General features: G+C 36.5%; 1 protein-coding gene across 3 annotated transcripts in view; it reads left to right on the forward strand.

Moving 5' to 3' along the window:
- Positions 1-14,547, forward strand: part of ULK4 (unc-51 like kinase 4) — a 449,508-nt gene that overhangs the window by 129,572 nt on the left and 305,389 nt on the right. For all 3 annotated transcript variants that reach the window (XM_064496686.1, XM_031470033.2, XM_064496685.1), the window contains exons 26-27: positions 2,638-2,689; positions 2,788-2,882. In XM_064496686.1, coding sequence (XP_064352756.1) covers positions 2,638-2,689; positions 2,788-2,882 — 147 coding nt within the window. The remainder of the gene's footprint in view (positions 1-2,637; positions 2,690-2,787; positions 2,883-14,547) is intronic.

Here is a 14,547-nt window from a genome sequence, read left to right on the forward strand (position 1 = left end):
TGCCCATTATCCCTTTCCTGTCTCTTCCTCCATTGTCCTCCTCTGCCAAACCCAGATCTGGTTCCCTTTAATTCTCTGTCTACCCCACCTCTGCTTTGAGTGGCTAAATATGGCTAGAGAAAAATGAGACGAAAATAACTGATCCCACTTTAAATTCATGGCTGCTCATCTCAAGTGAGCCCTCTCCACAGCCTGGGACATCGTGTTCCTTTTCCTCATTTACATACCTTCAAGCTCACCTAGATGGCTGTTGATACATTCCCTCCTCTTCTTGAATCTCCAGTGCCTCCTCCCCTGTCCTGTCTAGCACCTGATTAATTCCTATTACACTGGGAATGAAAAAGAAGAAATAGATCAAAAGAGATTTAAATTGGTAAATCAATGAAACCTGCAGCAGGGATTTTAGAAAATTAAACGGGAGAAGTTTAAGGAAGAAAATAAGTTAAAAGAAGCCTGTAGTTTCACCATCTAGAAAACCCTTGTTGCCATTAAAAAAGAAAAAAAAATGCATTCATGCACATAGTTAAAAAATTCCAACAGTGCAGAAAGGCAGAAAATGAATCATGAAGGCTCTCCCCCCAGGCCTGTGTTTCCTCTCCTCAAGGGGAGCTTCTGTTAGTGGTTCCTGTGATTTCTTCCTTGGAAATTTTTGTTCAAATTTATATTTGTGTATTATCTACATATTCTTTAAAAATTGTATAGAGAGATCATAATATAAACACTGCTGTCTCTTCTTTCTTTACTTAAGTAATCCATAAACATTTAAGTAGATTCGTTTAAGTCAAAAGACATCTTTTTCTGAATTTTTTATTGTACATCAAATCTATATTTATTCAGCAAAAGTTATGAACCCATTTTGGAATTTTGTGAAATTATTTCAACCAAATTATGCAAAGCTTACAGTGCCTCTTTATTTTTTATTACATTATTTCTTTATTGGTCTTTTTTATTAGTCATTTTTGTTTTAGTTATAGACTGAAAAGAATGTAAGCATATTTAAAATATATGCTTATTAAATAAAATGTACAAAGTGATATTTGAAGAAAGAAATCACCCATTGCTGTACCACTCTCACTGGTTAACTACCATTGTTAACATATTGTTGTTTACTTAGTGTTTTCAGGTCATTTATATGCATTTATGTGTAGAAAAACTATGTATCCATATATATGTAAGTTGTTACATATATATGGAACTTTACATATATATGGATTTGTATTCTTTTTTCCATTTAACATAGTATAACTATTTTCTCATCTTAATTTTTTTTTTTTACATTTTAATGGCAGCATGCTGTTCCATTTGTATGAACTGTATACTGTTTGATATCATTTCAGTAAAGCTAAAAAAATACCCAAATAATAGACTAGGGACACATGTATACATGATAAAACTATTCGAACATGCTGAGGAAATGATAAATTCATGATAGTGGTTGTCTCTGGAGGAATGACAGGCAGGTGGGATGGAGGAAGCTCAAGAATTGGGGATATCTTATTTCTTAACTTGAACGGCGGGTTTAAGGGTCTTCTTTATTCATCATAACATAAAACCTCTATGTTCTTTTGTATATGTTATGTATAGTCTTTTATAGTTATTGTGTGTATATATAGTATGTATATTTTATATATAATATATGTTGTGTATATAGTATATACATATATTGTATAGATACAGTTATTGCATATAGTTATTTTGTATATGTTATGTATAGTCTTTTGTAGTTACAAAATAATTTTAGAAGATCCATTAGACATGGTAGATCCATTTTCCACTCCAGGCTAATTGCTTATTTTATTATTCTTTTATTCCAAGGCCATCTTATATTTTATTAGCTATTTGTTATTATATCTAAAATATGATACCTGTATTGCTTTGTGAGCCTGGGCAGGAACTCATTTGCAGTGCCTCACACATCACCAGCACAGGTGCTCTGCCTGTTACAGCTGTGGCAGTGGTTGTTTCATTCAGATTACGTTCACAGAGCACCTCTTCTGTCCAGAGCACTCAGCTGGGATCTGGGAAGCTCACCCAGGGAGTCCACAGCCAAGTAGCTCAGACCTGCCTCTAAAACAGTGCTGAGGGTCATCCCCCAGGGAGTCATGGACATGACGAGGGCATAGTTAAGGGTGTTGGCTGGAGTAGGAAGTATTTAAGAGGGATCAGACAGGTGGTGAAATTTGAACTGCTGCATCTTGATGCAGTTTGCACTCAAGGTGGCTGAGGCTTGACTTTTCTCGAGATGACTATTTCACCTGCTTCAGTGCCACTACGACCAACTCTCAAGGCAGTGAGCGAGTAAGTGCGGCACTTTGGCCGTGGCTACGTATGAATTGGATTATCCTCACTTTTGCAGGTCGACCTTTCTGTCCTTATATTGCTATTGAATTGATTCCAGCATTAAATCTCACTGGTGATTTGTATGTTTAAAAATGGTTATAGTTTAGGTGTGTATATATCTATTCATATGATGGTAGTTTAAAACGATTATAATGTTCATAATATGTATATACTATTTAATGCTTACCATAAGTTAGTTTATTAAGAATGATAGGTGCAGTTGTGGGCAAAACGTTATCTATGTTTTATGTCAGTTATTTTGAAACCTTCATTTATTGGTATTTTTATTTTTTACAGAATCATATTAAATCAGTAGACTCTGGAGAAACTAACATAGATGGGGCCATAGGTGAGTAGACCATGGGACATGTTATATTTTTGCTTAAGGTATTTTGATATTGTGATTTTCGTCATGTAAATAAACACCTATAATAATTATATTTCTAGGACCGATGGCATCAGAAGAATTTATCAAGATCACATTGTCAGCTTTTGAAGCAGTGATACAGTATCCTATTTTACTGAAAGACTATTGCTCTACGGTCAGTTCCAGCAGCTTTTGAAAAAGCTGCTTTTTGTTTACTTGATAATTCTGTATACAAAGAGAATAGTCTACATATGCTTGGTTCATATATGTTCCTCACATGAAATAACCATCAAGGAAATCTGCCCTCCTGACAGGATGAACATAAATCCCTTTCTTCTTTGTTGATTTTTTTTTTTTTGGACTTTTCTTGGTTCATTATTCTCTTTCTCTTCTGATCTGCACCTTTTCCCCAACTTGCCCCTTCTTACCCCTTGCCTGAATAGTTGTAACCAGTAGCATAAATTCAAAGACCAGAGTTTCTCCACCTTGGCACTATGGACGTTTGGAGATGGACAGTTCCTTGTGGGCACTGTCCTGGGCTTCTTAGGATGTTCAGCAGCTTTTCTGGTCTCCACACAGTAGATGTGGGTAGCACCCACTCCACTCCCCCTCAGTTGCAACAACTAGAAAGTTCTCTGTATATTGCCAGATGTCTTCTGGGCAGTGAAATTGCCCCTATTGAAGAACCTCTTTGCCTTAAGGTGATTCTTAGGTGAGCTGAGTGATGACTTTATAATTGATTTCTCACTTAATTCTACTGAAGTTAGAGAAATACTGTGTGATTTCAGTCTGTTAAAATTTATTAAAACTTACTTCAGAGCCCATTATAAGTTCTTTTTTTTGGGTAGATGTTCTGTATGTTTGGAAAGAATATGTATTTGGCAGCTCTTTGGTATAGTATTGAATATATATCCATTAGGTTAAATTTATTATCTTTTTTCTAATCTTTCCTGTCCTTACTAATTTTTGTCTGTTTTTTTCTATAAATAAGAGAGGTGTGTATAAATCTCCTTTCAGAGTATTGTGAATTTGTTTAGTTCTTCTGGCGTAGTTCTGTTAGTTTTTGTTTTATATATTTTGAAGCCATCTTATTGGGTGCATGCAAATTTAAAATTATGATGTCATTTTGTGAAAATTGACCTTTTTCTTTCATTGTGAAGTGATTTATTTTCTAGTACTGCTTTTTGTCTTAAGATCTGTTTTGTCCCAACTTAATATAATGATACCTACTTTCTTCCTGATATATCTTCTCTCATTCTTTTCCTTTCAACATCTCTCTGTTCTTATGTTTAGATCTGTATCACATGAATATCATATAGTATTTTATTTAATTAATTATATATTTTAATTTATATTATTATATATTAAAAAAATCTAATTTGACTTTTCACTGGAACATGTACTCCATTTACTTTTACTGTAATTGTTAGTATATTTGGATTGATTCCACCATCTTCTTTCAAACTTTGCCCTAATTATTTTCTCTTTATCTTTCTACTTTATCATCTTTTCTATTGACTAGCTTCTTTTTCATTAATTTTTCCTCTAGATAAAATTAGTATTTAGATATACTCTTTCCACTCTTACTGCTTGGCCTAAAATTTACATCATGCGTATTAATTTATTAAAAGCTGAATGTAAACAGAAACTGTTATTTCTTTAAATAAAAATATAAACCTTAGCCTGCCCAACCCCATTTAGTCCCACATGATGTATGTTATTTTTGCCTGACATTTTAAAGTCTGTTCTGTTTTGTCTCCCTCTCCTTCTTAACTCTTTTATTATGAAATGATAAAATAATACTCATTATTAGTTTTATAATGGAACATTCATTTACACTTACCCACATATTTGCTACCTTTTTTGCATTTGTTTCTTTCTTAGTCCCCTTTCCTTCTGTCTGGCTTCACACACACAGTTTTCCTCAGTTTCGGGTGCTGCTGGTGACAAGTTCTTTGTCTGATAAAGTCATTGTTTCCTGAGGGAGATTTTTTTCTGAGGATTCTGGGTTGGCAGTTATTTTTGTTACGGTGTAGTCCTGTGAAGATATGATCTCATTATCTTACATTCTGAGTTGTTTCTGTTGAGAGGTTAGCTGCTAGTTGGTTGTTCCTTGTCTCTTTTTAAAACTTCTTTTGAGGGGGTTGGGGGAGGGTCTTTGGTTTTCTGTAGACTCACTATGTTGTAATTAAACATGAACTCCTCTTTGTTTATCTTGTTTAGGATGTTCTGTGCCTGTTGAATCTGTGGATTATCCTTTTTCCTCAGCTCTGCAGATTTCTCTGCCATCATCTCTGCTCACCTTCTCTCTCCTTTGCTGTCTCCATCAGCACCTCACATCCCATGTACGTTGAACTTACACTGTATGCTCTCTACTTCTTACTGTCTTTCTGTGCGTTTCATCTTTTTCTCCCTCAGTGTTATATTCTAGGTTAATTTTGTTTACTGTTTCTTCTCTCTCTCTTTTTTTGTCTTCTTGCTGCTCTGCTCTGTTTCTGTCTTTTATGTTTGGTCTGGTGACAAATACAGCCACAATGTTTGAAGTTTTGTTTGTCATGGGTAGAAGTTATGTTATCACTAGAAATTCTGCTTGTCTGGTTTTGGGTTTTTTTTTTTTTTTTGATCTACTATATTGCTTTCTATAATTTCCTGTTCCTTATAGATATTTCCTATTTTGTGATTTATTGATTCACATTTGTTAGATGCAGTTATTTTACACTATGATCGTTTCAGTATCAGGAGACTGTGATGTGGTGTCTATCTTGTTCGTACCTACCTACCTCATCTTGTTTTCTTGGAGACCTTATGAATGCTGCCTGCATGTGTTTGTGTTACTGGTAAATGCCTCCAGGGCACATCAGTTCCACGCTCATATATTCTACTCAACTCTCTAGTTAAGGCTTTCATTCAGAAATTGGTATCAAAGCTCTCCTACTGTCTTTTCAGATCTTAAGTATTTTTAAGGTTTTGGTATTTTAAATATTTTATCTGGCTTTTTCATTGTGAATTTTCAGTGAGAGGGTTAATCCCAGTAATCATACCCGCTATTTCAAGAAACCACGTTTGTTATGGTCACTTTCTTAGCAATGCTTTCTCAGTCTTCCATAGAGATATTACTTGTTTGAGTGTTGTTTATTGATTCTTTTCCTTAATGAACAGCAATGCTGTGGATAATTTAAGACCTAGTATTTACAAATATTTATACTTACATTTAATTAGGCATTTAATTAGTTTATTTTCTAATTATGAAATGCTATCCTAATAAAATTGAAAGTACAGGCTGTATTATGATAGGAAAGTTATCATTGTAACTCATGGACTTCATAAAAATATCTTTTCATGCTGTAGCTCATGGAAAATCCTCTAATTACCTCTTCTTGGGCATGACTGAAATACATGAAATTGAAGCTCCAGCACCCAAAGGAGCATAACATTGTTTGAAATGTTAGCACAAATATATTCAAGGCCACTGATCAATACTTTGTTATATGGAAGTGGTTACATTCATTTAATTCTTGCTGAGCACAGGGCACAAATTTTTACCAGAGTTTAGATCATCTAGTGCTTCAGAGTTGGAAATCATCAATGTGACCCACAGAGCAGTCAAACACTTCAATAATTTGATTTGTACGGTTTGTTGCCATTCATGGTGGTTTCCAAAAAAAATGTTATTAATTGCAAAGGGAAAAATGAAGACTATATTAGAAAATTTGGCAATAATATACATAAGGTGCCTGAAATATATTTCAATTTGTTTAACTTTAAAAAGTAAGCAAAGCCATTATACTTTTTAAAATGAAAAGCCTGTGCTTTTGTGAGTTTTTAAACTAAAGGCTGGATGAATATTGAACAATTTAACTTGAATTAAACCAAATTTTTGAGTTAATAACAAGAGTTGGTGAGGGCGTAGAGCTCTGGGAACTCTCAAAAACTTCTAATAGGAGTGTAAGTTGGTAAAACTATTTTGGAAAACTAGTAGTAGCTACTGAAGGTAAATTGTATGTGTGTGTGTGTGTGTGTGTGTGTGTGCATACTGTGACTCAGCAAATTTCACCTCTATATATACATTCAGTAGAAATGTGACCATATGTTCACCAAAACACGTATATGAGGATGCTCACAGCCCCAAACCAGAAACTGTCCAAATGCCAGTCAACAATATAATGGATAAATAAATACATTACGGTTTAGTCATATAATAGAATACTGTGCAGCAAAGGAAATGAATGATCTATGGTTACACTTAAGAACATGGATGAATCTTACAAAGGTAATATGAGACAAAGGTAGTAAAAACAAAATATCATGATCCACTTGTGTTAAGTTTATAACCAGACAAGGCTAAGGAATTACAGTTCAGGGTAGTGATTCCCCTTGGGGCAGGTAGTGACTGGAAAGGTTTACAAGGGGACATTGGAATGTCCTAGTAATGCCTTTTCTTGATCTGGGTGCTAGTTATATGAGTGTGTTCATACTGGGAAAGATAACTGAGATATATACTTAGACTTGTTACATCTTTGTGTGTGTGTGATATATTGAATTAAAAAGATTACATAATTATGAAAAATCTTTTTGAAATAAGAAAAAAGTGTTTAGAGCTTGGTAAATATAAGCCTTTTTTTTTTCTTAACGAAGTTAACAGATAATAATTAGCATATCTATCTACCCATCTATGTATCTATGTATCGATCAATCAATCAATCCATTACTCAATCATTGATACGGACTTGTGTTCTGTGTTAGTTTCTTATAGCTGCTATAATAAATCACCACAAATTTAGTGGCTTAAACACAACACAGATTTAAAGATTTGGAGCTAAATCAGGATGTCACCATACTTGTGTTCCTTTTGGGGGCTCTAAGGGGAAACCCCGTTTTTCGTCTTCTCCATCATCTAGGGGCTGCCGGTGTTCCTTGGCTCATGGCCCCTTCCATCGCCAAAGCCAGCAGTGTAGTACCTTCAAGTCTCTCTCTGTCTCTTGTTTCTCACCTCTGCTCTTGTTGTCACATCTTATTCTCTGACCGTCTTGTCAGGGACTCTTGATTTTACATTGGGCTCACCTGTAATTGAAGAAACCCTTTTGCTGTGTAAGGTAACAAATGAACAGCTTCCAGGGATAAGAGTGTGGACATCTTTCTGTCTTCCACAAATTTCTATCTTTTTTAATCAGTGGCTTTATTACTTAGTGAGGATTTTTGTGCTCAGATTATATCACATTTGACCAGTTCAAACCCTTTCGAGTTGGCTCCTCTGTCCTTGTGACTTACTCTCATTTTTTAGTGATTCATTAACTTTCTGACACAGCAAGATACTCTGCCTGAGCTTCTAGCTAACCTGCTCTGGCCGTGGAATCGGGCATTTTTCTGAGGAGCCCTGGTTCCCTTTCATGGGAAATGGCATTAGAGAACCACAATCAGGGGACTAACTGTCTTCTCTCTCCTGGGTTGTCTCAGCTTCTAGGCCCTTCCAAGAAACAACTAGGAAGTATAGACACGTATGTACACGTATGAACACATGATATATTGTATGTGTACTTACATATACATCTACACACACGTATCCTTATTTTGAAATCATGAGTTCACACCAGTGTCTTCAAATCGAGTCCATGCCACATGGTTCTTTCTTGCCTTCCCCCTTGCCATATTTGTGTGTGCTTTCTTCCTTTGTAAAAATTCTGGTTTTCAGCAATGTCAGCAATTTTTCTCATTTGCTTAATCCTATAATATATCTGAAAATGTTACAGAATTGCTTTACCCAAACCAATACAAAGACAAACCTAATGAAATCAGGATTTGTTTGCAGAATTCTCTCCCTCCCCTCCACCTCTCAGATGTCACCCAAGCAGGACTGGGGTGTACAGTCAATACTGTATTCATAAGGTACTTGGACTAGTCTCTTGCCTTCCCTTTTAGGGAAGTTTTATATTATTCATTTGAAATATGGTTGATCTGTTCTGAGTTTGCTTTCAATTTTAGATTTTCTTTTTTTCTCTATCCTTTTTGATTATAGTTTTTGAGTACATGGAAGATTAACATTCTTCCAAAAGTCAAAACTATAGAAAAAAATGTATTCAGAGGAGCATCACTCCCTTCCCCTGGGTATATATCCCGTGCACTCCATCACCGCTCCATCATACCTTCCCTACTCTTAAAGGTAACCAACTTCATTGTTTTCTGGTTTATCCTTTAATTGTTTCTTTTTGTGTAGATAGTGTTTTCTTATTTCCCTTTCTTATACAAAAGGTAACATATTATATTTTCTCCTTTGCACTTTGCTTTTTCATTTAGTAATGGATGTTGGAAATTATTCCATCTCATTCGTAGAGATCTTGCCTATTCTTTGTTAGAGCAGTATAGTACTCCATCGTGGGTATGTGGACCATCGGTTGTTCAGCCCCTCTCTTATGTTGGGATATCTAGGTAGTTTCTTACATTTTTCAATTTCAAACAAATAATCTTGTGCATGTGCAATTTCCTGTTGTTGGAGGTGTATCTTCAGAGCAGATTCCTAGATTGTGGGATCAAAGGGTAAATGCTTATGGAGTTTTTGTTAAATCCTGTCAGAGTCCTTCTGTAGGGGTTTACTGTTTGGCTTTCTCACCAGCAATGAGAGTGCCTGTTTCTCCAGAGTCTTGCCAATAGTGTATGGCTAAGCTTTCAAAATTTTGCCAACCTGTTGTAGCCTCAGGAATTCCTTAACATCCTTTTAGGCATTTAATATTGTAAAGAAGATTTAAACAGTGTTGTAGTTTTTGTAGTTGTTCTCAGAATGGGTGTTCTGAATGACCCGCTCTGCCTTTGGCAGAGGTAGAAGCCATGTCCTGAGCATGTTTTTCCTGTACGTCTGATGGTGCATTATGTGGAGGGAAGGGGAGTCACACTTGGTGTGAACATGTTAATTCTTGTGCTATCAGATGTATCATATTTTTTAAGGGCTGCTGACCTGAAGGAACTGATAATTAATTTTCAAACCTGAAATACAAATTTCAGTTAAGTACTTAGAATAAACTTCTGTTTTCAAATGATTTGCTTTCATCTGTCAAATTTTTTTTTAAATGAAGGAAAAAACACCCTTCTACTAAAATAAGAGTATACAGCATACTTTCGTCATAAATGATTACGTTTTAGAAATACACTTTCCATAAGGTTAGAAGATTGTTGCTTTATTCTCTGTGAAAAGAAGAAAATTTGGGTACTGATAGTTTAAAGCTGCTGAACTTCAGTATCTCATGTTCAACATTTCTTAAAATGGAAAATAAGTTTTTAAAATTACGGACAAAGCATCATCTTGGGCATCAGTGGGTTTGCTTAAGAACAAATGAAATCAGGTTTAGCGTGTTATTTACATATTTCAATGTGTTTGTGATTATTTAGCTTAAATGCCCCAGCGCTGTCTCCAGCATCCCTGACTCACAGACATTCATTTCTTTGGGACCATGTCACTGAGGATCATTAGTTAGTAGTAACTAATATGCATACACACACGTTTTTTCAATAGAGGACCCAGTTTTTGAGCAAAGGAATAAAAAAGTCCCCTGACCTGGGAATCTGCATTTTCAAAAAGAGTTCAAACGCCTCTGTCTTTAGGACATGTCCTTAAATGGCCTTTAGCACAGAGGAACATCTTTATTGAAGAAAGCAATGCCATTCACATTAAATATTAAAATTCCTTGTATTGCTCCATGCATGGGTATTATCTCTACAGGTAAGTCATGAATGATTGAATTTTATGACAGAAGTCATTTTTGCAGGGGAGCTTGCTTAGGGTTGCAGTTTTATTTATTTCAATGATGTTTATAAGTTCTCTGGAAGATTCTAGAAGGGGAAGGTGCTGATGAACGAATTATCTAACTCTGTAACAGGAAAAGGATTCTGAGTCTCTTGTCTCAGATGCTTCATTCTCTTTAACAAGAAGACCTAGTACCAATGAGTAAAGTCATGACAATTTGAAGGTTTAGAACATTTTCTCTGTCATCCACAGAGATTTTGTCATCAGATTTTATACTCTTAGTTTGCTCACCATAACGTGGAAGTAAGGTTTTTGTCCTTTTTTCTTCTTTATTGTTATCTACATTAAAGCAGACCATCTTCCTGTGACATTTCAAAATGCAGATTGAGGCTCAGCACGAGGTAGGCTTCACTCTCCAAATGATAATTTTAAATCAAAAACACTGTGCAGCATGATTAATCAATAATCATTCTGTATGTTGGTATGTCACAGGACTTGACATTTCTCAGGTCTTAAGCTATAATTTTAGATAAAAATCAGTGGATCTTGAAGAAAATAAAAATGAGTATTTTAAAAAGTATATTTGGAAGAGAGAATCCTGGACATTTGGGTTACTTCCATGTCTTGGCTGTTGTAAATAGTGCTGCTGTGAACATTGGGGTGCATGTATCTTTTCAGAGTAGAGTTTTCACCTTTTCCAGGTATGTGCCCAGGAGTGGGATTGCTGGATCATGTGGTAACTCTATTTTTAGTATTTTTAAGAAATGTCCTTGTGTTCTCTATAGTAGCTGCACCAATTTACATTCCCATGAATAGTGTAGGAGGGTTCCCTCTTCTCGTACCCTTTCCAGCATTTATTATTTGTAGACTTCTTGATGATGGCCATTTTGACTGGTGTGAAGTGATACCCCATTATAGTTTTAAGTTGCATTTCTATGATGATGATGATGAGTATCTTTTCATGTACCCGTTGGCCATCTGGATGTCATCTTTGGAGAAATGTCTATTTAGGTCTTCTTCCCATTTTTTGATTGGTTGTTTTGTTGTTGTTGTTTTTTAATATTGAGCTGTATGAGTTGTTCGTATATTTGGGAAATTAAGCCCTTGTCAGTTGTGTCTTTTGCAAACATTTTCTCCCAGTTGGTAAGTTATCTTTTTGTTTTGTATATGGTGTTCTTTGCTGTGCAAAACCTTTTAAGTTTGATTAGATCTCGTTTGTTGATTTCTGCTTTCATTTCTTTCGCCTTGGGAGACTGACCTAATAAAGTATTGCTATGATTTATGTCAGAGAATGTTTTGCCTATGTTCTGTAGGAGTTTTATGGTGGATATCATGTCTTATATTTAAGCCTTTAAGCCATTTTAAGTTTATTTTTGTGTATAGTGTGAGGGAGTGTTCTCAGTTCATTGATTTACATGCTGCTATCCAGTTTTCCTGACACCACTTGCTGAAGAGACTGTCTTTTCTCCATTGTGTATTTTTGCCTCCTGTTGAAGATTAATTGACTCTAGGTGTGTGGGTTTATTTCTGGGCTCTCTAATCTGTTCCATTGATCTATGTGTCTGTTTTTGGGCTAATATGCATGCTGTTTTGATTACTCTAGCTCTGTAGTATTGTCTGAAGTCTGGGAGAGTTATTCCTCCAGCTTTGTTCTTTTTCCTCAGGATTGCTTTGGTAATTTTGTGAACCCAGAAAACTTTTTTCTTTCCTTCTCGCTTTCTTGCTTTCTCACTTACTTTCTTTCTCTGTCTCTCTCTCTTTTTCTCTCCCCACCCCCTTCCTTCCTTTCTCTGAAGAGATGCATTTATTTAACAGACATCTTGTGAGCATCTCTCCAGGGCCAGGGTCTCTGTTAGGAACTGAGATATAGCTGTGATCTGGACAGAAATGCCTGCCCTTGTGGTGCCAGCAGCTGAGGAGGGGGCAGGGCTGGGCCTGTGTCACGGCCAAGAATCTTGATGGGCACCTGTGCTCCTCCCCAGGAGTGCCTGGGCCTGGCAGGGGACATGCCCTATCTGGCTGTGCACCTGCTCGATTGCTCCCTCTGTGGGGGCTGGGTGCGCCTATACCAACTGCCTCAGAAAACTAATAAGTATCAGTCATATATTCATAGCAAGTGCCTTTTGCAAACCACTCGTTGAAACGGAGCACTGAGAATACACTAAGAAGCTGGAATCAGGCCCTGCTCTGAATTGGTTCAGTACTGGTTGGGAGGAAGAGACCAAGGTGAAAAGCAAGAATGGGAACACAGTTTGAAGACTGTTCTGTAGGTGGTACACACGAGGCATGCCAAGGGCCCTGCTTAGTTTAGCAGGGTCTGGAGATGATTTAAAAAAAATTTTTTTTTAATTTATTTATTTGGTTTTTTTTTTTGAGGGGTGGGGAGGATAATTAGGTTTATTTATTTATTTTTAGAGGAGGTACTGGGGATTGAACCTAGGACCTCCTGCATGCTAAGCATGCACTCTACCACTTCAGCTACACCCTCCCCTCTGGAGATGATTTTTTAAAGAAGGCAGTTCTTGAGCTAAATCTTGAAGGTAAGTAGGAATTAACTCCCAGTGGGCTCCTTGGTGAGAAGTGGGTGTGACAGGCAAGAAAATACTGCATATATAAAGGAAGAGGAGTGTGAAATTATTTCATAAGTCATTTGAAGGTTTCTTCTAGTATTATTCTGAGATACTTAGAGGAATTTATTTGAAAATACTTAACCATAGAGGTGTGAGGTTATATACATGAGTTGGTTTTAATCTCTGCCCTAGGAGAGGTCCATTTATATGTGAAGTCCACCCTCAGGGGTCACGGGTTAGCGTTTGAGAGACTCTGATCAGAAGTTCATACTTGTGAGGTGTCTTTATCTTGACGACCCTTTTGTTAGAAAGATTTCTTTCTTTGGTGAAATTAGTCCTTTTTTTTGAAGATAAGTGGATTGGCTAGAAATACTGTACAGATGGCCCACCCTTGAAAGTGTTTCAGAATCCAGTGAGCCCAGCAGAGTGGTGTCCTGGGCGTTGGACTCTGATTCATTCCTGTGTTTTGTACATTGGAAGCCTTGGGCAGTCTGCTGAGGTCTGTGGACTCCTTCTCAGGATAATGTTTTTAAATGCATAAAGCAAAATAAACAAAATGCATAGGGTTATGTAGGAAACCATTTGTACTAAAATACAGTTACCAAAATATTGTTTAAAAAGGATAGATTTGCCCTGCTGCCGTGCCCAAGTGATCATCACTACTGTGTTTCCAAGAGCATTTTTCTGTGTTTGCGCCCCCTCCCCCATCACTTTGAGCCTCCTCGCAGCTACTCTTCTATTTTACAGCAGTTCCTTCTGTGAGCCAGTTAAGTGTGACCTCCAGGGATTTGGGGCCAGAGGCTGAGGCTAGAACTTTGCTTCATCTGTCATCTTGAGAGCCAGTCTTCTCTCAGTTTAGAGTTCCTTTCTCATCTCTGACTAGAATCTTGTAAATTATATGTCTAGATGATGGTTTTAATTCTCAGATGGATGTTTTCAGAGTAAATGACTCTAAATGTCTCGGGGAAAAAAAGCCTATGTCATCAAATGATCTCTAGGCCTTTAAATCTGACTTCTGGCAGCTGTTTATTTGAAGGGCAAGGGCAAGAACAACAAAATGCACTCCCCCTCCTGCTTCCAAGGAACTCTGGCTCTTCTGCACATCTCAGTGTATATGATGTTAGTTATTTTATCCTTGGGTGTATGCATATTTACAAATGTGCTCATTTCCCTTCTGGCCCTTTATAGCTATTAAGTTTTGGTAGTGGTGGTGGTAAAATACCCTTAGCTCCATATTGTGAGCTCATCTAAATCATTTATTTTATATATGTGTGTGTATGTTTGTGTGTGTGTGTGTGTGGGTCTGCCTACAATTACTGTTTGTAAATGTGGGGATGTGTCATTTGCGCAAATGTTTTCTCCCTTGCATTTTGTTAAGAGTAGATACCTTTCTGATTTGTATGGGAGTTTATTGAAATGTTTGATTTTCTTAAATTTTGTTAAATTTTCTTTATATTTTCTGCCAGAAATGTTACTCGAGGAACTAAAGATGTTTCTTTGCTCTGGTCTCTGGAGTAGCTAACATTTTAAGAGGTTTT

Source organism: Camelus dromedarius, chromosome 17 (assembly GCF_036321535.1).
Source record: "Camelus dromedarius isolate mCamDro1 chromosome 17, mCamDro1.pat, whole genome shotgun sequence".
NCBI classification, from domain to species: Eukaryota; Metazoa; Chordata; class Mammalia; order Artiodactyla; family Camelidae; genus Camelus; species Camelus dromedarius.